The following is a 21,396-nucleotide window of genomic DNA, read 5'->3' on the forward strand; positions in this document are numbered from 1 at the left end:
CATGTTTTCAAACTCTTTGATCTATCAACACAGCCACCCTGTCGGTGAACATACCGGAGAGGTCTCAAGGTCCGCAGAAGTCTCAAAACACGAAGGACACCCAGGATCTTGGCTCCGCCTGCTGACGCCATGGAGACAATAATGTCAATGATAGATACAAAGACCAAGACTCCATCCAGGACATTCCAGCTGCTCTGCAGATAGGTGTTCTCCCCAGAGAAAAAGCCAAGAGCTACCACCTACAGCCAGGAGAAGAGAGACATTTAAATCTTCACCCAGATCATAACTTTGCCATGTTTTGTTTTTTGCTAGGCCTCACTATGGGCCATGGGATGAAGATGTAATTACCTTAACCATCATTTCAGCCACAAAGATTGCAGTGAAGATATAATTAGAAACACTTAGGAATATCCTTTCCTGTAAAATGCAAAACAACAAAAAGAGGCAAGTTACTTAAAGATGCTAGAAAACAAACATTTTTCATCTTGCAGGGTCTTTCCCTGGCAAGACTAAGATCTGGATGCTGGATCAAGGAAGAAAACGACTCAGGTACTCACGGTGCTGTGTGGGTCTATGTCTGGTCGCTCCAGTGCTATAGTGATGCAGTTGAGAAATATGAAGACCAGCACCACATGATCAAACATTTTGTGGGCAATGACCTTCTGGCACATCACTCGGAACCTGAAGAAACGGTGGGGAGAAAAATGTCCTTCAGATGTTTAAGTCAGCAAGAGACTCCCACCTGAATGTCCCATCCCTGAAAACCTTCAGCAGCTCTGCCACCAGCAGCAGTCCAGGTGGTGAGCTAGTGTCTCCACAAGCTTCAGCTGTTATTATCAGTGCAGTAAACAAGATGTAATAACAGCTATTAATGCTGGTTAAACTACACTTCATAGGCAGGCATGGAGTGAAACATGCAACAAATCTGCCCACATGCAATGAAAGAGTTACCTAAAAATCAGGAATTTGATTTCTAAAACTCTCAGTGCTTCTGCATCAGAGAGGGATTTTTCTCAAGGGAAGGCTAGCTAGAAATGCAGTATTCCATTATCACAAAAACCTGGTGGACTGGCATTTCACTGGGATTTCTTACCGATTCTGCGGGGAAAACAAGTAGAGGGACCAGTCTTCGTGAGTCTTGCACCACTGTGGTTTGTAGGGCTCCAGGACTTTTCGAATCCGGTAGCAGTAACTCTGGATAGAAAAGAAGAAACACCTTTTCTTCCTCTTTTATTTTCCTGCCTCTTCAACTTTCACAGTCCTTTTGTGAAAGGGGGCAGTACATGGCATTTCATAGCACCTGTAGGCAGTCGTGACTTTTGGGACAGAGCCGTGGCCAGCACTGTCACTTTTATCCAACAAAACAATGAGGAAAGGGGTGGGAGAAAGGGGCTGCACATGGTGAGATATGAACATGACAAGGCAAGACCTCTAGGCAGGTACCATTTTGAGATCCAAAGTTGTGCCAAAACCAAAAAGGCCTCAAACAACCAAAACGTTAAATAGAAAACATTACTTCTAGACTTTCAAGCCTTCAAGATGCCAAACAGCTCTTGTGAGCAAAGACATTAGCTAGTTGTGCCTACAGCTCATTTTTGCAGGCATCCTGGGCAAGTGGGACAATCTCAATCAGTCCAAAAACCTAGGCAAACGCATACACATCCCCCTGCAGTTTTACCTTCTAAGAGACCACTGCAATGTAACAGCCCAACCCATTAGCCAAAAAAGAAAAACCTTTTAGGAAGTGGAGGCCCATCCCTTGGATCTGGATTCATGTTGTCTACATCAGCCATTAGGCAGTAACACCTTTCCAAGCTGATTTTTAATCAGCCTGCTTGGAGTGGAAAAGCCACTTAACGCATGAACACCTGATTTCCCCGTCAACTCACATCCTCCATGTCATCCTCATAGTCCCCAGAATCCTCCTTGTGCCCGTCGACATGCAGGAAGAACTCGTTTGGGACGTGAACCATCTTGCCGTTGCAGTCTTGGTACTCAGCAGGCAGAACGGCCATGGGGCTGACACTGAGCGAGTGGCGCATGGTGGGCACCTGGAGCAGCTCAGGCAGGTCCAGGGTGCTGCGGTAGTCCAGGGACTCTGCCCGGCGGTGCAGGGAGGGCCTACTGATTGTGCTGGACTTGGCATCATCAGAGTCGTCGTCTGTGCTGCCTTTCCCCTCCCCAGAGAGCAAGGACTCTCTTTCTCCTGACTGGTTCTTCTTCTTGAGGCTTGGGGCTCTGCCCAGGCTATTCCAGCTTGAGCGTCGGCTTCCCCAGTTGCTGCTGGTGCCCCAGTTGGTGCAAGGGGAACTGCGGAGGCTGGACTGAGAGCAGAAAAAGATATTTAAGAATTTGTTTGCAGGAGGAAGCCAAAGGATATGGCATTTTACCCAGACTGGAAGACCCCTCATGTTGCAAGTTCTCTCTTCCCCTTCCAGCTTTCCTCACTGCTCCAATTTCATCATGCCAATGGCTGGAGATGGGAGCCAAGCACCCAGCTAAGCCCACACTGAAGGTACTCTTTGAACCACACCTGCAGCACAGCCACCCATCCCCTGTTCTGCATTGCCTTCCTACTGTCCCGGCAACATTAATTGTGCATAAAAACCGAACCCAAGCACTATTGCTGAAGTGGCATTTTCTCTTCTTATGTTCAAGTGTTTTCAGCACACAACTTCCCTGGCTTCCAAAGGAGCTCTGGCAACTGAGTCACCCAAGTGTCTGTTAGAAATTGTGCCCCTATTTGCATTACTTTCTCTTCAATTTGCTGCATAAGGAGGTGAATGAATGTTTCTCTTACAGCAAATTTCTGGCACTGATCAGTCTGTCAGTGCACTGTGGCTGGTAGGTGGTTGCCAGGATGAGAGCGCTTCAGGTCAGAGCAGAAAAGCTAGAAGGAAAACTCTTTTTCCCTCCATGGCTTCCTCCCAGCACAAAACGAGGCAACCTTTTCCTTCCTCCTCCCTCTCGGTGTTGGCCAGCTCTTCTCTGACTGCTTCATCTTCCCTTGGCTAGTGGCACTGATGTGGTCTCAGAGAAAGGATTCAAATGATGAACAACCCTCTCCAGCAACTCACAATCCTATGAAACCCCCAGGCAAACAACAGTCATCTCTATTTTCTTTTCAAAAGCACTACCTTGACTAAGCAGCTTACCAAAGGGGATAGTGCCTCTGTCTCTGTGTGAAGTGCCTTCACAGTCCGCCGCCTTGATTTGAACATGATATTGCAGTTACAGAGCAGAGGAACGGGAGAGATAAGCAGCAGCAGAAATCCACTTTGTCTATTAACTCTGCTCCCTCTGTTTTCATAGAGCCACCCTCCCGCTCCCCTGTAGCAGGCAAAATGCAATCACTGCCAAAGCAGTCAGCTCCAGCCAGAACTCTGCTCCGTGAGCTGTGCCTGGTGGCAACTGGTCAGCTTATACCTTGTTTCCTGTTTCCCCTCTGATGGGGCTGCTGTACTGTAACTGGAGCTCAGCTGCTGTGTTGGTAAGGTCAAATGCTTAATTTCCCTTGATACAAGGTGGGTTCAAGGTCACTGTGGGGGGAAGCAGACCTCACCCTCACTGGAACACCTGATAGCTTCTCCAAGAGACCACAAAATGGCCAGTGTGGTTGGCAGAAGTTGCCTGCTTCTCCTCAGAGGGGTTTGCTGGAATAACTGCAAGAATTTACAACTTGTCTCAGGTTGTGTCTCTCCAGAAAGGTGGCATGGACTTCCAATCAGATAATGGGCAGAAAAACACTGAATCCCAGTACATCCCTGTCTCACCTCTTCATATAGTCACTGTCCTTGACTGTTACATTGTCACTGTTCTGCCCCAGCATAGCACACGATTCATTTCTCCCTCTTGTCTCTGTTCTCCTCCTGCCTTTCCACATACTTCTCACCTCTATCAACCTCCTTTTTGTTTTCCAGCAATGTCTGCGTGCACACACCCACACACTTGCTTGCAGGCACTTGAGGGAGAGTTGCTAGCAATAGGAACCTACCAAGGACTTCTGATCATAGCTCAAGGGATCTAGCGAAGCATTACTCCCTCTCCTTGAGTCCACAAAAGTGTGCACTGAATCCATGTGTGGGGAACACTTCGGTGTGGGCATCGGTGTGGCAGCAGTGCGCATGATTATAGGAGGTGGCATGCTTCCCCTGCCCTCCAGGTGTCCATTTGGGGTGACGGCAAGCGAGTACATCTTCATCTCTGGAGAGAAGGGGAGAGAGAATACAAGGTGAACGCTCAGCTACAGCTACAGAAATCACTCTTCAAAATGGTCATTGCCCTTTGGGTCTTCCAGGAACTCTGCCAAATGGAGATGAAATGTTGTAGGCAATAAGATCTCTCCCACCATGTTGAAAGGCAAATGTCACAACCTTTTAAGAGACCTTCAGCCCTGCCTGGACTTGGAACTCATTGCTCTCCAAAGGAAGCTTCTTTCTCACTGTTTCTTGGGATTTAGAGAGTGCAAGTTTTGGGGGACTGGGAGAGTTTTCAGGGAAAAGACATTGAGGACTGGCTAAATTCCCCCTAGGGAGTTAATCTCTTCTCCTTGTCTCGCACAGAGATTTTTTATGCAGTTCTGATGTGCTCAAAGTTCCTTCATGGGGAAGGCGCTACGAAAACGTTAGTCATTGTCTTTAGTCACCTGTCAGGGGATAGGAAATGGAAGTTGCTTTTACACATTTTAGAAGAGTAAACCTCTTGTAACAGAGAAATCTAATGGCACATCCCTGTGGTAATTGCAGAAAGCATCTATTTCAGCTATATGGCAAGTACAGACCGGAAAAAAACTATTCACACTGAAGACAAACCAGACATAACACATCTAGCCCTATGGAGTGCTGTAATATTTAAAACCAAAAGCCTAATTTCAAACACAAAGCTAAAGTTGAACTAACTTCTGTTGTATTTGGCTTAGTGGGTTCTGGTTTAATAACTGCAGAATTAGTCTTAAGGAGGGGAAAGTATGGGAGCATCTGTGACCAGCAGGAAAGAAGTACAAATCTGTAGTGAGAAATCCAAGCGAGTGCATTACCCCTGCTATTTTTCTTCCACTGGCTGCTTCTGTAATGCGGTGTGCTTCTATTGTATCATCTGTTTAGATGCTGGCTTGTGCACAAGTACCTGATCTGCACCACAGGAGTCCATGGGAACACTGGCATTCACTTTGAGGGGTGGAAGATCCAGCTCGAAATTTGATAATCTGCAATACACATTCCTCTTGCCAGTGTATCTGTTTACAGACCAATGGCACTGTAATAGAATTGTTAATGTCTTTATGCTGTTTAGTTGCCGGTTGGCACCTATGAGGCTTATGGAGACACACATTTAATCATGGACTTTGATGGCAAGTTTAGCCTTGTTTTCTGTTCGTGTATAACCCGAGAAGCGGTGACAATATTTCTTTCCCCTAGAACTCTTCTATTTGAAGCTGCTCAGCAAATAGCTGGTGCAAGGCTGCTGTATAGTTGGTGCTGTGTGTTAGTTGGTGCTGTGCATTCCTTGCCAACTATTTGCATTGGACATTCATTTGATCGCTCGGTGTCTGGAATTTGTTGCTTCATCTGCAGACTGAGCAGCCCATCACCTTGCTGTGACACAGCTCTCTCTCAGCTTCCCCAACAAATTATTTCTGCCCTTTCCTCAGCTGAATTCCATCTGCTCACCACAATCAATACCATTTCCTTAGCTGAAACAAATCCTGGTTTAGAAGCATTTAAAGTAACCCTAACAAGAGCACAAGCTGATAATCAAAGTACAGAGGAGCTAAACCTGCTCCTGTTCGCCATCATGCTAGTCACACTGTTAAAATGTGTGATCCCCTCTTGTTCCCTGTCTGGTTGCAGACTCTACAGAGTGAAGGCTGTCACCTACTATTCCATGTTTACTGTACACTAGTACAATGTGGCCTTACCTCAAATCAATTGCCAGACCCTCCTGTAACACAAATGAGCAGCAACATTTCCATCAATCAGACCTCACATAAATGCATTTGTGTGAGAAACCAAAAAGAACAGATGAGAACATGATTGATGTGAAAAGCTGCTGAGAAGTAGTGTGAGAATACTGCTGTCAGCAAACCATTCTGTGGTAATGATACATAAGAAATGATGAGACATATCTAAATATTCTGGTATAGTTTAAATTAGAAAAAACATCTGTTTAAAGGAAATATCAGTGCTCATTTAGCTTTCCCAGCACTTTTTGCATAGCTGATCTGTTAAGATACCTATCAGATTAGTTGCCAAATAAAACTGATTCTTCCACTTTCCCCCATAAGTTTCTACAAAAAGATGACTGCAGAAGCAGAGTTGTAGCTCTCAAGTGTCCTGGGAAAACTTAGAGACAAAATCCTACCTGTTGCTCGGAGGTCTTTTAGCTTCTCAAAATCATCATCGAAGTTGGCTGATGTCTTGTCCTCATCTGTGTCTGACCTATTGGCATCACCCTGCAGAGAGGAGAAGGATCATTAACAGACCCAATTAATCTAAACTTTAGCACAAAAGCCATTTGTATTACTTAGCAGCTCAGAGAGACCTCAGCTCCCCACGGTTAGTTTAAGTGTGGCCCCAAGAACTAGGAGGGCAGAATGCTGAATTCCCTTTGACACTGCCCCGGGGAATGAGCCCAGGTAAGTCCTTGTTTTGATTCATTTTCCTACTTGGACAGAAAAGATATTGTGATTGCGACTACTGTTCCTGCAATGCCATCATGATGTTTCCTACACTGCACCCAGCCTCGCTGAACAGTGTATCCCAGGGGAGAACATGAAAGTGCAGCTGTAATCAGAGGAGTGGCTAAGAAAAATTGGTATTGTGAGGTTCCATATTTGCACTCTCCATGATACCAGCTGAAAGCACTTAGGTTTTAATGTCAAAGGATGTCGAAGGGTTTTTCTTCTTTATTTGACAGCACTGTAAATTTGACTTAGATCTGAAAACCCAGTTCTGATTTGCTTTCTTCATGCTAGCTGGTAATCGAGATTGTATTGGGAAATCTCCTGGCAATATTGAAGCTGAGGCAGAAGGAATGTGGCTAGCTTGCCTGGCAGCACAGCATCATCTCAGGACAGAGAAGAGCCAACCACCCTCAGACTGGCTTTCCTCCTGGAAGTTCAGTTATTTTTCCCTTTCATATGTATCTGCCTCTGCTACCAAAAATGATCAGCCTAAATAATGTACAAGCCTGGGACAGAAGACCTCTCTCTCCTCTGCTGGGTGAGGTCTGCAGAGAGGAGAAATTCCAGCAGGCTGCTGCCAGCATGACTGGTTTGATCCATCAAGACTGCAAAAAACCTGTGCAAATTGATAGCAAATGGTTGGATTAAAGCAGCTGATCCCAGAAAAAGGAGCACAGTTCCTTAACTGATGCCTGAACAATCACCATGGTTTCTAGAGACGTGGTGGTGAAGTGGCAGTGAACTTAATTTCATCTGTGATGTATCGCTAACTGGTGCAGCCAAAGAGACAGGATGACTGAAAGGCTTAAGCTCCTTTATTCATCTTCTCTGTTTTGGAGCAGAAGCACTAGTGCAGAGTAGATGAAAGATCTGCATAATTTAGGAAGGTTTGTCTGCTTTTCCAGAGCAGCTCTCGGGTAGATTTCAAAATGACATGGGAACAATGTAAGGACAAATATGCAATTGCACTCCTGTTTGAAGTCTTGTTTGTTATCCTAAACTCAAATGTACTAAAAATGGTTTTGTGGCCATTTAAGCTTATTCTCTTCTAGGGATACTCCTGCCAAACTTGCTCCACAGGCAGATCAGAACCTGAGATCAAGCGGAGACTTTGTACTGCGATACACAGTGCGACTTTTAGTGTTCTTGCTGAATCACCAACTGATAGCTCAGGGCTTAGAGCAGCTCTGATGTGCACCCTCTTAGCTGCACAAGTCTCCCAGGAGTCACTCTCCATCGAAGTAAAAGAAACAACTGAGCAAAGGGAGAAGTGCAGTGTCATCTATAACTGCTAAGAGCATCACTCTGTAAGAAGGCAAAGTCTAAAAGACCAAAGCAAGAATTTCTGCCATATTCCCAACATTCCAACAGAACCAGAGATGACAAAAGAAACCCCAGCTCCACTGATACTTCTTCCTGGGAGTTGTCCAAGGAGATTGTAAACGTCTTTGGTTTGCAACCAGAACTAAGTTACACATTTATAAGTGCAAGACCTGAACTGAGCCCTGGTAGCTAAAATACAGCCCTCAAAAGGGTTTTCTGTAGCACAGCTAATAGCTCACTATGAGACAACTGACAAGCCCATAGGCTTAATATCAGGGTTTCTAATAAATAGGAGTGCAGAGCACAACATGCCCTGCAAATGTCATGCCTGTGGTTGCTAGCCTTTTCTGAGGCAGCACTGAGTGAATAATACAAGTTCTGAAAACTACTCCTTGCACACATTTAAATCATGGTCCATAACAGCTCCAAAAGGAGCCATTAAGCCTGAGCCAGAGAGCGACAGCCACTTGGCAAGGTCTGTAATCACACCCTTGGAGAGTATTGCATGAGGCTGCCCATTTCTGGCTTCACATTAGCAGGTGATTCAACCTTCCAGAGGGCAGGTAAGGAATGGGATCTGCACCGCACAAAGATACTTGCAAGCTGCCAGGTTGCTGAGTGGACAAAGCTTTGTTCTGCTTTAAAGCAATCAGGAATGAACTGCTGTACAAGGGCTCTCTGCGCCTAAATGCAAGACTGCTTGAGCACGAGCAAGTTCCAGTCAGTCAGGTCACGCATGTCGGTTATCAACCGTTTGGGTCTCCCTGGCACGAGCCAGATTTGCCGATTGGTGGCATCTGAGGATATCGGACACGTCTGGTCACTGAACACTCTGAGCTGCCATATGGTCAACAGTTGCTTCTGCATTCAGTTCAGGAAAATCTATTACTTTAGCACAGACTTTAGTCTGTTATGGCCTGTGTTGTTTTCTAGCAGAATTGAGGTCCAGCATAACCACCCTGAATACAGCTACAGCTCTCCTAGAGGAGATGCCCTTCTGGGTTGGAAGACAGTAGTTACTGCAGAGCCTGTAGAAATACCAGCAATTCCTTTGCTTTGGTCTTAGATTAGTGGCTAAAATGTCCACCTCCATCTGCAACAGGTTGCACTGGAACAGGAATATGGCAAAGGTGTTATAGTATCCAGAGCAAAGCCAGGATATGGTGAGACTGGTGACACTGAGAAAACTACACAAATTTGGAAATAAACAGTGTCAGCATGAACGCCAGTCACTGACACATGGAGTGCAGGCTTGTTCTTGAAGAAAACCTTCTTGCTCTTATCGGTCAGCTATGCTGGATCTTCAGGGCATGGACCACATTATTGAAGACTTTAAAATGCTTACTAATGCAGTGCAGAGCTGTTCATTTTGAAAACGGTGAGCTGGACTGCTGTCTTTTCTGTGTGTGCAGGTGGCACTCACCACCCCCAGCATCCATGAAATAGCCCTGAGCGACGTAGCTCAGGGTTGTTTTTTTCCAGACTGGGGTTTGGCTCCTGTTGTTTCAATTAATTTGCCTCTGCTAGTGCTGTGAGGAAGCTGGGAGGGATGTTTTAATAATGAATCTATGCAGGCATCCTTGAAATACATAAATGTGGCTGTGCTGGCTTAAGCGAAAGGAATTTTTAGTCCATGAATATTTCAGTTATATTCCATGGTCAGTGAAGGTTTGTCTAAGTGTGATCTAAACACAGCAACTGAGAGCATGATACCATTTCTGGGGAAAAAATGAAAAGTGAAAAAAAAAATCCTGTAAAAATTATTTCTTTCTCCTCTTTCCCTTGGGAGGTAAGGCAGTGAAAACTGAAGCCATTTTCTCATTTTCTTTCCGAGTCTGTGTGCCTCTGAAGCCAATCTAGCACTAAGAAAACTTTCCCTTCTTGATGGTTGCAGAAATAAAAAAGTAATAATTAAAATATCCCAAAGCACAATGTAAGCCCTTTCAGTGCCACTATTCTTAGCTTTAACTGGGACTGGATGATTTTCGGTAAGTCTCAAAATCATTTCCATTTGCACTAGGAATTTGAAAAAAGTAATTCTTTTTCCTGGATGATATATGTGTGCATGCATCATTTTATTTATAAACAAAACAGATCATCCTCACTTGAAATACCCCCCAAATGGACTTGCTGTGATCTGAATGGAAGACGAAGAAGAGTGGGATAGGGCAGGGGATGGCTCGTTTCATTCTCTCAGAATGCTGAAAGTAGATCTGGAGTCGACTTGCTAGTGGAGAGGAAAACTTAGGAGACTGCAGGGGCTCCCCACTCACACCAGTATGGCCTGCTGCTCTGGATCATGTGGCACAGGATTGCCTGCACAGCTGCTAAGGTTCCTGCCTAGTTCAGATCAGGACATGGCATATCACTTCTGACTGAGAAAAAAAATAATTTCTCTAATCCTTTCCATGTGAGTCCAGATGAGATGCCTGCAGTTTATCTAAATTCCCTGCTCATTGACCTGATACAGACATTATTTTCAGGTGTAGGTAAAAATCTCTTTACCAATTGTATGTCATACTTCATCCTATGTATCTCAAAATGTAATGTTTGTAACCTTGCAACACAGCTTTTGAACAGCTGTGCTACTAGCCTCAAATAACATGTAAGGGACAGAGTCACAAGGAAAGGCCTGGACTGAGAGCCAGTTCACATCCTGCCTGGTCCCCATGACTAGCGCTGGCTAGATACATTGAAGGCCTGAGGCACACCATAAAGAAACACAAAACACAGGGAGATTTGGTGAGCTGAATTAATCCTAAATTATTTCCTCTAGGTCACACAAAAGACGCTGTAGCAGATCAGCCGAAGTGTTGGTCTCCCAAGTCCCATGGGCCTTATTTGCAAAAATAGTTTCATGAGAGCTTCATGTGCCCAACCTAGCTAATCTACACTCCGTAGGTTTAAATTTAGGGCTGCTTGCATGGCTAGATGTTTGCATTGACATGGGTTCATCTCTGCACTCTTGCCTACACATGCTTCTCAGTTTTCTCCCTCCCTCTGCTCAGACCTCTTACCTCTGCCTGGAAGCCTTCTACCAAAATGGCAACAAGAAGGTTGAAGAGCACATAATTGCCGAAGGTCATCAGGGCCACAAAGTAGAGTGCTGCCCATGAGGATGTGGATGCCATCCCATTGTACAGGACCACGTTCCAGTCCTCTTGAGTGAGGATCTGCAGAGAAGTGAAAGGGAAGACTCTCTAATTACTCCACCCCTCTCACACTCAGCAGCTGCTTTCAAATACCGACTCATCCATTTCTTCCTCTCTTTTTGACCTTTTCTCAGCATAATCATTAGCAGGTTTCATGAGACGAGACAGCAAAACAGCCAAACCTCTCCCTTCCGCAGGAAGATCTAGCACACCACTGCCCATAGAGCTGACTAGTTCAGGTCCTAGATATGGTAACAGGAAGGATGTGCTGGTACGAGTCCCATTATTTGGTGGCAGTCTTGCCTCCTTTAATAACCATCAGAAGATAACAGACCTGAGGCCAGAGCTGTTGTCTCCTTTCGGGCTGCTCTTTATAAGGCATCTGGAGCTGAAGGAAAGGGTAAGGGACATGATGTTTGATGAGATAAATGACACTGGGTGGCTCAGGAAACTCAGGGAAGCAAAGTGGTTTCCATTAGGTAAAAGCACTGACAAGCTGGGCAAAAAAAATACCATCTTTGCAAAGCCTTGCTCCAAGGGACCTTCCTCAGGGATTCCATTCTCCTAGCTTTCCCGGAGCTCAAAACTCCTGGGGCCTAAGAAAAATGGATGACAGATTCATGTTCCACATTAATTCATGCTCACAATGAAAACAGCCTCTAACCTTCCTAAAAATGAGGTAGCTTCGGGGATAGGAATGCAGGCAGCTGCACTGAGTCATGCCACTCGTTAACCTTCACGGGATGTAGGACTGAGCTCTAATGCTCTATGCCAACTGTTTCCCAAGGGACTGTTAGAATAAATGCAGAAACCTGTATTTATGTTGGTAAAAGAAAAATGTGAGCCTGTAAGACTAATGTAGATTTGTCCTTGCTCCTTTGTAAGACGGAAAACTTTGCAAGAAGTTACATTCTTCACAATGAAGACTGGTTTCTACCTTGAATGATACTGTGGTGAATACCTACTCCACATTTAGAAACTTAGCTTAACATTATTTACATTGTGCTCCACTTGCTGTACGTGGGTTCTAAAGACCAAGCTTTTAAAGAGAAAAGGCTAATCTTTATATTTAGAATGTCCTGGGAATAGCAACTTATTGCTCCATTGTGGAATATGCCTGTAATGTCAAGCACATAACAGATCTTGTCCGCAGAGGAAACACAACTTTTTATATAAAGACTTTCCCAGTACCTCCAGTGCTGATTTGTGACAACATTTGTCACTCTCAATTAATTAAAAATGTTTGCAAAGTGTGTTTTGGGGGCAGCAGAGGCAAGTAAGGAGACACAGATCTACAGAACAGGAGCAGAATGGACAGCAGTCTGTAGGTCTTGGTCTTACTGACTATATTAAAGAAAAATAAGGGTGGATTTCCAGGCCTTGTTAGACTTTACTTTTACCAACAACAGACATGCACAGTGATGATTTTGAGTAGACTACTTCTCTAGCAGGGCTTATAGAGACCAGCTAACTCAGAAACACAATCACTTTGCCCTAACAACTCTACAGTGCCATTCCAGTCCAAATTTGACATCTACTGGAATAGTTCTGTTTTTTTTAAAAACTGAAATAACTTGCCCAGGTGGTCTGCATTACAACTTCCCAGAGGATCCAGAACTTACCTGAAATACGGTCACAATGGCCCAAAGTAAGGAATCAAAATTCTTTCTATCTGGAACTGTGTCTCCTGTATCAGTTTTCAGGCTGAACTTGCATCCAAAAAGATGCATGCCAAGAATGCTAGTGTGGGAAAAAAAGGAGATGGAAGAAACACATTATTGTGTCAAATATGATTGCAGGGAGGATTGCAATAGTTTTTGAGACCCTTTTCCATTCCCAGTGTTTTGTGTGTCAGTGGTATTGCCCAGAAGGGCTCTGCTCCACCACTGACATGATCGCTGATCAAACCCCATCATTTGGTTCTTCTGTGTCACATTTCATTACAATGGTCTACACTGAAGTAAAACCAGGGATCTCCTTTGTCTAGAAAATTACAAACTATATTTCCAGCTCCCTAATTCAACTGGTTTCCAAGAAGTCTTGGAGTCTGTACAACCTCCATCTCAAATACAACACTGGTAGAGTCCAGTTACTGACAGCTTCCCGAGACACAGCTAAACGAGCCTCTCAGGTACTCCAGAGCAATTGTTGCCTGCTTTTATACTTCATCTACAGAATTACGGTAATGCATGAAAAACCGAAGCTAAAAAGTGGTAAATTGTTGAGTGTCTGCTTGTCAGTCTATTGTGAGCACTTTTACCATGTAGGCAGCCTAGGAAATGCAGCATATTGTTATTCTAATCTACATATTACTTAAGCAAGCTGAACAATTAATCAGAGAAGAACTGCAGTCTCTGGTACCTGAAGATAAAGATGAAGAGCATAAGCAACATGCAGAAGGTGGCTACGTTGTCCATCGTCTTCATCAGGACCACCAGCTGTCGACGAAGAGCGGGCATGAAACGCACCAGTTTCAGCACCCGGAGCAGGCGAAAAGTTCGTAGCACAGAGAGGCCTCCGTCTGACTGGCCGATGATCTCCCAGACACTGCAGGAACACCAGAAGGAGAACTATAAACAGCAGTACTGCACAGTAATAACTCTGAAAATTCTGAGCAGGCTGGTTTCTTACAGGATATCACACCACTTAAGCCCTAAAGGGATAATTTATTTGCCTGCTACTTTCTTGCTTCTGAACACCTTCACTTCCCAGTTGTGCAGACACACGTGCTTATGCACAGCCTGTATCTGTTATAGCTGGTTTCTCAGTTCTTTAATTCCCTTGCTTTCTGTGGCTCTTCATAACACAGCATGTCTCCTGCTAGTCTGCATCACTACAATCCCTCATCACTCACAAGCCTAGCCACAAAATGCGGATCACAATTTTGTACCAAGCTAACATCCAGATGGATTTACGTTTGTAGGGTGGGTTGGTTTGATCAGGCCACAGACTGGCCTTTGTTCTGGGCCTCTATTACTCCTCACTTCTCTGAATCAAAGGGATGGGCCAGCTGAAGCCAAGAGTACTATCCTGGTTTACACTTCTGTGTCTCCCTTGCCTTCTGTACCCCACATTACTGATGGCGCAGTGAACAGCACTGCTAAAAAGAACCCCAGCACTGGGAGGTGCTGCACAAGCTTCTCACACACATGCTGTGACATCCCCAGTTTAGGCTGGGACAGTGTTACCCTGGGAGAGGACAGCAGAACAGTGCCCTCTCTTACCCTCTTGCTTGCCTTATTCTGGCCTAAGTTACGTGTGAATTTCGGAGCGGGAGGGCACATTGCTGGGATACGGACACACACAGTACTCCTTTCCCAGGACCAGCTATTCTGCGCTTCAGTGGAAAATTGACCACAGTGCCAGATGTGTGGCGTAAATAGACTTTGTTCTCCATCTGCCAGGCCCATTTACTTTGGACAGCCCTCTTAACAACAGGAATCCAAAAGACCAGCATAATTATAGCACATCATAGCCAGCAAGCCCTTGCTTAACACGTGCCACGCCATTCCTGTTCCCCATCTTACTCCCCAACTGGTCTGAGCCTTTGGCAGAAAAGCCACAGTGGAGAAAGAACTGGCACTGACCTGATGACAACTATGATCCCGTCAAAGATGTTGTATGGGTTCTTGATGTAGCCAAAGAGGCCAAAGGCAAGGAGTTTCAGGAGCATCTCCAGGGCAAACATGCTTGTGAAGACGATGTTACTGATCTCCAAGGCATTGGTCAACTCATCCGGCTATGGGGCAAAAAACCAACATGGTCAAACAGATGCACAGAGGAAATGGCTAAAGGCTGGTATGTCCCTCCTGCTCTGGGATTTGTGCTAATGATGCACAAATGCTGCATTTTCCTGTGTTCCTTCTGGAGAGCCATGGAGGCAGAGAAGTATCTGAAGAGAACAGCCGATAAGCTTCATGGATAGTCCCTGGAAGTCTTACTGGAAACACACAATCCCAACCCATTTCTGGAGCAGATGCAGAACAACTGTGCCAAATACATGGGCCGAAAGAACTAAAGCTATGCAAAGGAATGAGCAGGCTTGTTCGCTGCTCCAAGGTACAATTATCCAGGTGAATGGCTAGTATGGTTGTCAGGCTGTTTTTATTATACTAACTCCATCTGAGCTTTATGGACACTGCTATATCCAAAACAGGACTGTTGTCAATATAGCGTAGTTCTATTCATACACAAACAAAGCACTTTTCTTGCAGACATCTCTTAAGAGAATTTGGAAAACAAATACCAGTCAAAGTCAGTAGGATGAATAGATTTACTTCCCTTGAGATACTTGTCTCCCTTTGGAAACTGTCTTCAAAAAAACCCAAGACGATTTTTCCTTCTGAAGTTCTGGTTGGTTAACATACAGCAGATTTTGTTAAAATGACAGCAGTATGGCCCTGAGTGTCAGGATTCCCCTCAGGATCAGTGTGAGTTTCTGTGAGTGTACAAGGCTGCACACAGCTTAAATCCAATAACTTACTTTTCTATTCCTCTCCTCTATCACCAGCACCAAATTACCTTGGGCTACAGTCTTGCTTTTCAGACAGAGGCTTCCCCTCCTTGGAAGCACAGCAACGTCTGCCCAGCACGCAGGCTCCAAAACGTGGCACAGCAGGGACAGATGCAAAAGGTGGGATGGCGTTTGCTCACTTATCTACTGCCTCACACAGCAACAGGCTCTGCAATGCGCATTTCTAACGCTTAAGGCCTGTTCCTTTGCAAAAGAAAATGAGCCTTTTTCATTTCCTCAGTGTAATAATATTGTCTAGAAAAAGGTGTTATTTTCATATCTGACTCATCTCCCGACTGATAATAGCTTCCTTTACTCCCCATCCATCATTCGACAGTATGTTAAAAGTTGGCAGTTTCTTGGGCATATTGTTGCATTATTTGAGGCTCTGAAGGGAGAAGACCATTGCAATACTGTGGCACGACCACATTTAACTCCAACGCTCTGCAAACCGAATCCTTGGCAATTGAAGGAGAGGCTGAAAGAGTTAACTCAAATGTAGGAGGAGCCCACACATCCCCTACTATAGGCAGGGACAGTCTGTGGGCTGCTAATGAACCATCATTCATAGGCTAAATTACTTTAGGCAATAGACTGTCTTTTGCTCAGCCATTTATTCAGGAGAAAGAGCACTAAGAGCCTCAGTCCTCATGATTATAATCCGTATACGCTAATTACTAACAGACACCAGGGGAAGGACAGTGCAATTTTTAGTTCTTCAGTCTCTAGCAAGGAGTGGCCCAGATGGCTGCAGAGTGCCTCTGAACAGCATGATCAGGGGCTGCCCTCCTCACACCTTCCTTGCCACAGGGCCAGTGATTCCCTCCCCAACCTCAGCACTCATCCATCATATTCCCTTCCCTGATGATGCCAAAACAATCTGGGCAGAGGTCTTCCCTTTGCAATGAAAACACAGCTGATGAGAAGGGCTGCTCTAGGATGGCATCTAACCAGCTCCCCAACAGAGCCTGAGCCTGAAATAGCCCCGTGGGCTCCCAGGCGTCTGTCCTGCTGTAAGCCACAGTGGTGATGGGGACACCATGCTTGCAGCATCCTCGAGCTATTTGTCAGGGGCAGCACACAGCTGGCACGTTTGGTCTCCCCTCAGCTGGGGTTATATAAGGGCATTCTTGACAAGAAGCAAAAGAACTTGCAAAATTCTTGCATCCCTCCAGGCAGCAGACTGAGGGCTCCTTGGGACAGGGTGTTCACAGCACGCCGAGTATGGCTCGTTAGCGTGTTGAGGCTGGAAAATTAATGACACAATCATCAGCAAGAAAGCTGCAGCTTGGGCGTCTTTGAAGGGACAGGGTTGTTCTGTAGCACTTTCTGCTGGGAAACAGAGACCTTGCCTGGTGCTGCCTATAGTACCTTGTAGTCTGCAATACAGCAGCAGCCTCATCCACTAAAGGCAAAATTAGTTCAGTGTTCTCCAAGTTCACCTTGCTGCTGCCAGATGTGCTGCCAAGAGTCACAATTTTATTAAAAAAAATGGGATAGCTGGTGATCATTTCAAAATCCCTAATCCTGGAGTAACACAAGTATGACAAAACAATCTCAGGAGTCATTACTAAAAAAGTCATTGTCCAGCCTGGAAATCCTAAGCCAAAAATCTTAAAAAAATCCTCAGACAAACAAAAAGAATTTCTAAGTTGTTATTATCTGAAATTCCATGTTTTCTAAGCCAACCCCAAGATTTTTCTGTGGCCTGTTGAGCACATGGCATTGCAACCAGTTAATCTGCTGATATCATTGCCTGAATTGATTTGCCAATTCCCTTTGACAATTTGGTGCCCCTATTGCTAGCTCTCCAGTGTTCTTGCTTCATAGAGGAGTTCAGAGAGTACAAGAGAAAAGCTGCAGCAATCTCTCAGGGGAGGGAAGGGAGAAAGGGCACAAGGAAGAAGGAAAGGAAAGGACCAAGATGTGGCCCAGATGGGATCATCGACAGCAGTGATGAGGAGCTGATCCAGCAGATCAACAGCACAGGGGGATGCCTGGGCAAAGTTGACGGACAGCAGGCTGATGCTGCAAAGCCAATCATGCTTTAGACAAGAAATCTTCATTATTCTTTAGTGATCATACTTGGTGTGAGGTGGAACTAATTTGATGACAAGGAGTGCTGTAACGAGAGACATTTGGAGTGCAATCCTGCAGTGACACGGAGGCAGAACCCACTGGGCAAAGACAAGGATGGATGGCTCTGCATGCTGGCTAGGCTGCTGATGTGAGCTTTTGTATTATTAGAGTGGAAGCTGAACAGCAGATGAGCCAAGCATTCAGCGATACAGCCTTCAAATGTAATTACCTTCTTTCAACACCAACTGGAGCCTAGAAAACAGCCTGCCATAGATACTTTTATGGCTTATGAAATGGTTTGTTGCTTAGAGCACAATTCATTTCCCACTTCTCTCACTCACTCCCTGATGATCAAAGATCTAGGAGGAGGGTCAAGGAAGAGACACTTGAAAGCCAGGATGGATCTGGCCATTCCTCTGGAGTCAGCCACTAGGAGACACTGTTGTTTTGTTCAAATTTAAGCCAATCTCAGAGCAGGAATTTTTCCAGAAGCCTTTTTCTTTGGGGGGTGGGGGGGGAAGTTGATCTACTGAAAACAAAACTTTTCATGGCAAGGATTATTTTTGTCAGACTTCCTAGCTGGAATAAAATGAAGTTGCAACAAAGCTTTAAAATCACTGCAATGTCTTGTTTTGACCTTCTCAGAAAAGAAAATGTCAGGCTTTTTGCTTGAGATGTGGCTGTGTCACAAAACACAACTTCCTTTCTAGCACGGAATGGTTAACAAACAAAGGTTGGCATCAAAATGATGCACTTCCAAGACAGTAGGTCTAAAGCGATATTGTTGGCTCTTTACCAAATACTTTTAAAACCTTAACAATACTGACAAGGGAAACTACTTGCCTACCACAGGGCTCCAAACTCCATCAGTGAAAACTTCCTTCTTCAAACAACAGTGAGAGACCATGACCCCTCATTAGCTTTGGATATCTCCACATCTTTTGCTGCTGCAATGATTGACCTTTACATTGGTCCTAGACTTCCAAGACAGGCCAGGCCAATGGCAATCAGGTGGCATTGCACGAGGCTACAGAACACTCAGGAACGCCCACAACGGGTGAAGTACAGGAGATGGTGGGCAATGCTGTCCTGCTGGTATGAGGGTCCAGAGTGCCAGATGTGGAGGCTGGAATGGGAACTGCCATGCTGGAGACAGTCAGCAAAAACAAGCACAGAGAGTTGTTTAATCCACAAGTCCTAAGCAACGTTCAAAAAAGGTTCACATCTGAGAACAAATTTTATAGATTTCAGATTCAAATGAATCCTCATGCTTTGGCTGCAGGAGTAAGTTTCCCACCACCCAAGAGAAGGGCACAGACTGTATGGGATCAATTTGTAAGAGTTCAGCATCCTTGGATAAGAGTTTAAAGTAACAGTTAGCCTTGACTCCAGGCAAAATATGTCCCAGGAAAGCACAACCACCTCTGCTCACTTTGAAGGCCACATTTATGCTGAGGAATATTTCAGTGATTCAAACCCATGTTTTTATTAGGGACAAACCTCAAACGTTTCAGCAGTTCATTCTGAGTTCAGATAAACAGACAAAAAATCCTTTTCTAAATAGTTTGGGTCTGAAAGCCTTGGAAGACTAGTCTCTTTCTGAGAATCTGATACTTCTGGTTTTAGCAAGATGCAGCACAATCTCTGAGCCTTCCTGGAACTGGGAAAAATTCAGTAAGAGAGAAACTCACAATGGTCAAATTATTGATGGTGCCTACAAGCAGAGGACGAAGAACAGGAGTAGGACTTTGCAGCCTTAGATTCTTTTTATGCAACTGAATTACTGCAGTTCCTCAAAGAAGCCAGTATCTCTTTGTGCCTCTCTTTTCCTCCTGACCATCTTCTACCTCGTGTCTTTTGATTGCTGTACCCACAGCCACCTATTTTACATAGCTTAGGTCCTATAACCAGCAGGATGGCACCATGCCTTGGCTGGGGCATGTTTTTGCTCTGATACTGAGTAGAAATAATCATACCTGCATCACATTGGAGAGAAGGGCTGTTATACACCTAGTTCTTCCTGCTGAATGAACAGGGAAGGAAGTTTCTGGAGTAAAAGTTGTGCTTTGCCTCAACTCCCCCCCCCAAGCCCAAAGCAGCCGTTCAGCTCCTGAACAGAGAGCTGAGGCTGGCAGAGATGCAGAGGAGTGGTAAACAAATCCAGAACATTTAGTCTCATAAACATCCTTTGCACTTGTGTTGTTTTTTCTCTAGTCCTGAGCCTAAAGCTGTCAATGGGATTTTGAGCACTTGCTTACATTGGCTTTTCTGCTTTATATTTTTAAGTTCAATCTGCAAGACTGACCAGGAAGAGGAAACATAATGAACTGTCAATTTGTGCTCAGCTTCCGGGTACGCAGTTATTTTTTCTCTTCACCACATTTTTGAGAGACTGTTTTCTTCCTATTACTCCATTAAAACAGATTTCACCTGTCTGCAGTCTCTGGCATCATCCCCATTTCACAGAATTGCAGACTAAAGGGAATGCAAGAGAGAGGCAGGGAGCAGGGAAGAAGGCACTCAGACTAATTACAATGAGGTGGAAGAGGGAGGGAAAATCCAGTCACACAACTTTATTTAAATAAACCCAAACCATAGCAATGAGGGCAATACTGGATAACCTGCCCAGCAATAAGTGACTTTACCTTTTACTATGTTCCTAGGTTGCAAAAGCATTTGCAAGCTGTGCCCAAGGACTACAGAAAGGACTGCTCCTGCTACTTCCTAACAAAGATCCAGCAACAGTGATGCGCAGAACACCACCCAGGAGGAACAGGTCTAGCTTCAAGGACCTATTCTCCCTCCAGCACTTGTACATAGCCTGCTCCTTCCAAATACAAGCTCCTGCTTTCCAGAAGCCAGGCAGTGGTGTCAGCTGTGGTTCTGCCTGACCTATGGTAACAGGGTGCAAAGGCTCTGCTCCACCCTATTGAAAGAACACTTAATTATGGGGATTTTAAGATTCACGTCACACAGTGAGCCATAGGCAGGGTCCAGAGGGGAACGCAAGAATTTCTACTTTTCCACTGAAGGCTTTTCCAAGTGGTGTCTGCATGCTGTGCAGATATACAGGTGATACCAGGACACTGGTAGCCTCAGTCATGATGCTACCAGCTGCAAAAAGGTTACAGTCCCAAAAAATCATGCAAAGGGCTACCAACTGCAGTTGCAATTCTCCTGCTCTTACAGTGGAGGGGGAAACACTGCCTCTTGACAGCTCAGCCTCACATTTCACCTTTTCATCTTGTGATGGACATCTGTGGCTCACTCATCCAAGAGAAGAACCAGCAACCAGCCACCCTTCACAGTCCACCCCCGCCATGAGATCTGCAAGGTGGAAGGAAGCCCTTTGCATCTGCAGTGCACATCGACTGCAATGCATGGAGCTACACTGGAGTTAGCTTTTCCTGTCCGGAGGGAGCGTAAAGTCTGCTTGCTTTACTCACTGAGCCATACAGCCTCCTACATAACTAATCTGTTTAACTGATGGATTACTGGGCTCCATATTACATTTGTACGGTTTACGTGCTACTGTGAAAGCAATCGTGAGATGAAAGCCAGTTTTCTGGGACAGATTAAAGCGATGGTTTGGGAGGGATTAGACTTTTTTAATAAGAAATATTGTTCAAAAATTGTGGAAAACAGCTTAT

At 45.0% G+C, this 21,396-nt stretch overlaps 1 protein-coding gene across 1 annotated transcript in view; it reads right to left on the minus strand.

Annotated features, from left to right (window-relative positions):
• CACNA1H (calcium voltage-gated channel subunit alpha1 H) overlaps window positions 1–21,396 on the minus strand; it is a 254,734-nt gene that overhangs the window by 41,496 nt on the left and 191,842 nt on the right. Inside the window, exons 11-21 of the mRNA XM_040592883.1 lie at window positions 14,742–14,893; window positions 13,516–13,701; window positions 12,777–12,894; window positions 11,020–11,175; window positions 6,358–6,448; window positions 3,995–4,203; window positions 1,890–2,324; window positions 1,094–1,194; window positions 558–681; window positions 349–417; window positions 55–239 (exon numbers count right to left, since the gene is read on the minus strand). Coding sequence (XP_040448817.1) covers window positions 55–239; window positions 349–417; window positions 558–681; window positions 1,094–1,194; window positions 1,890–2,324; window positions 3,995–4,203; window positions 6,358–6,448; window positions 11,020–11,175; window positions 12,777–12,894; window positions 13,516–13,701; window positions 14,742–14,893 — 1,826 coding nt within the window. The remainder of the gene's footprint in view (window positions 1–54; window positions 240–348; window positions 418–557; window positions 682–1,093; window positions 1,195–1,889; window positions 2,325–3,994; window positions 4,204–6,357; window positions 6,449–11,019; window positions 11,176–12,776; window positions 12,895–13,515; window positions 13,702–14,741; window positions 14,894–21,396) is intronic.

This window comes from Falco naumanni, chromosome 4, assembly GCF_017639655.2.
Source record: "Falco naumanni isolate bFalNau1 chromosome 4, bFalNau1.pat, whole genome shotgun sequence".
Lineage (NCBI taxonomy): Eukaryota > Metazoa > Chordata > Aves > Falconiformes > Falconidae > Falco > Falco naumanni.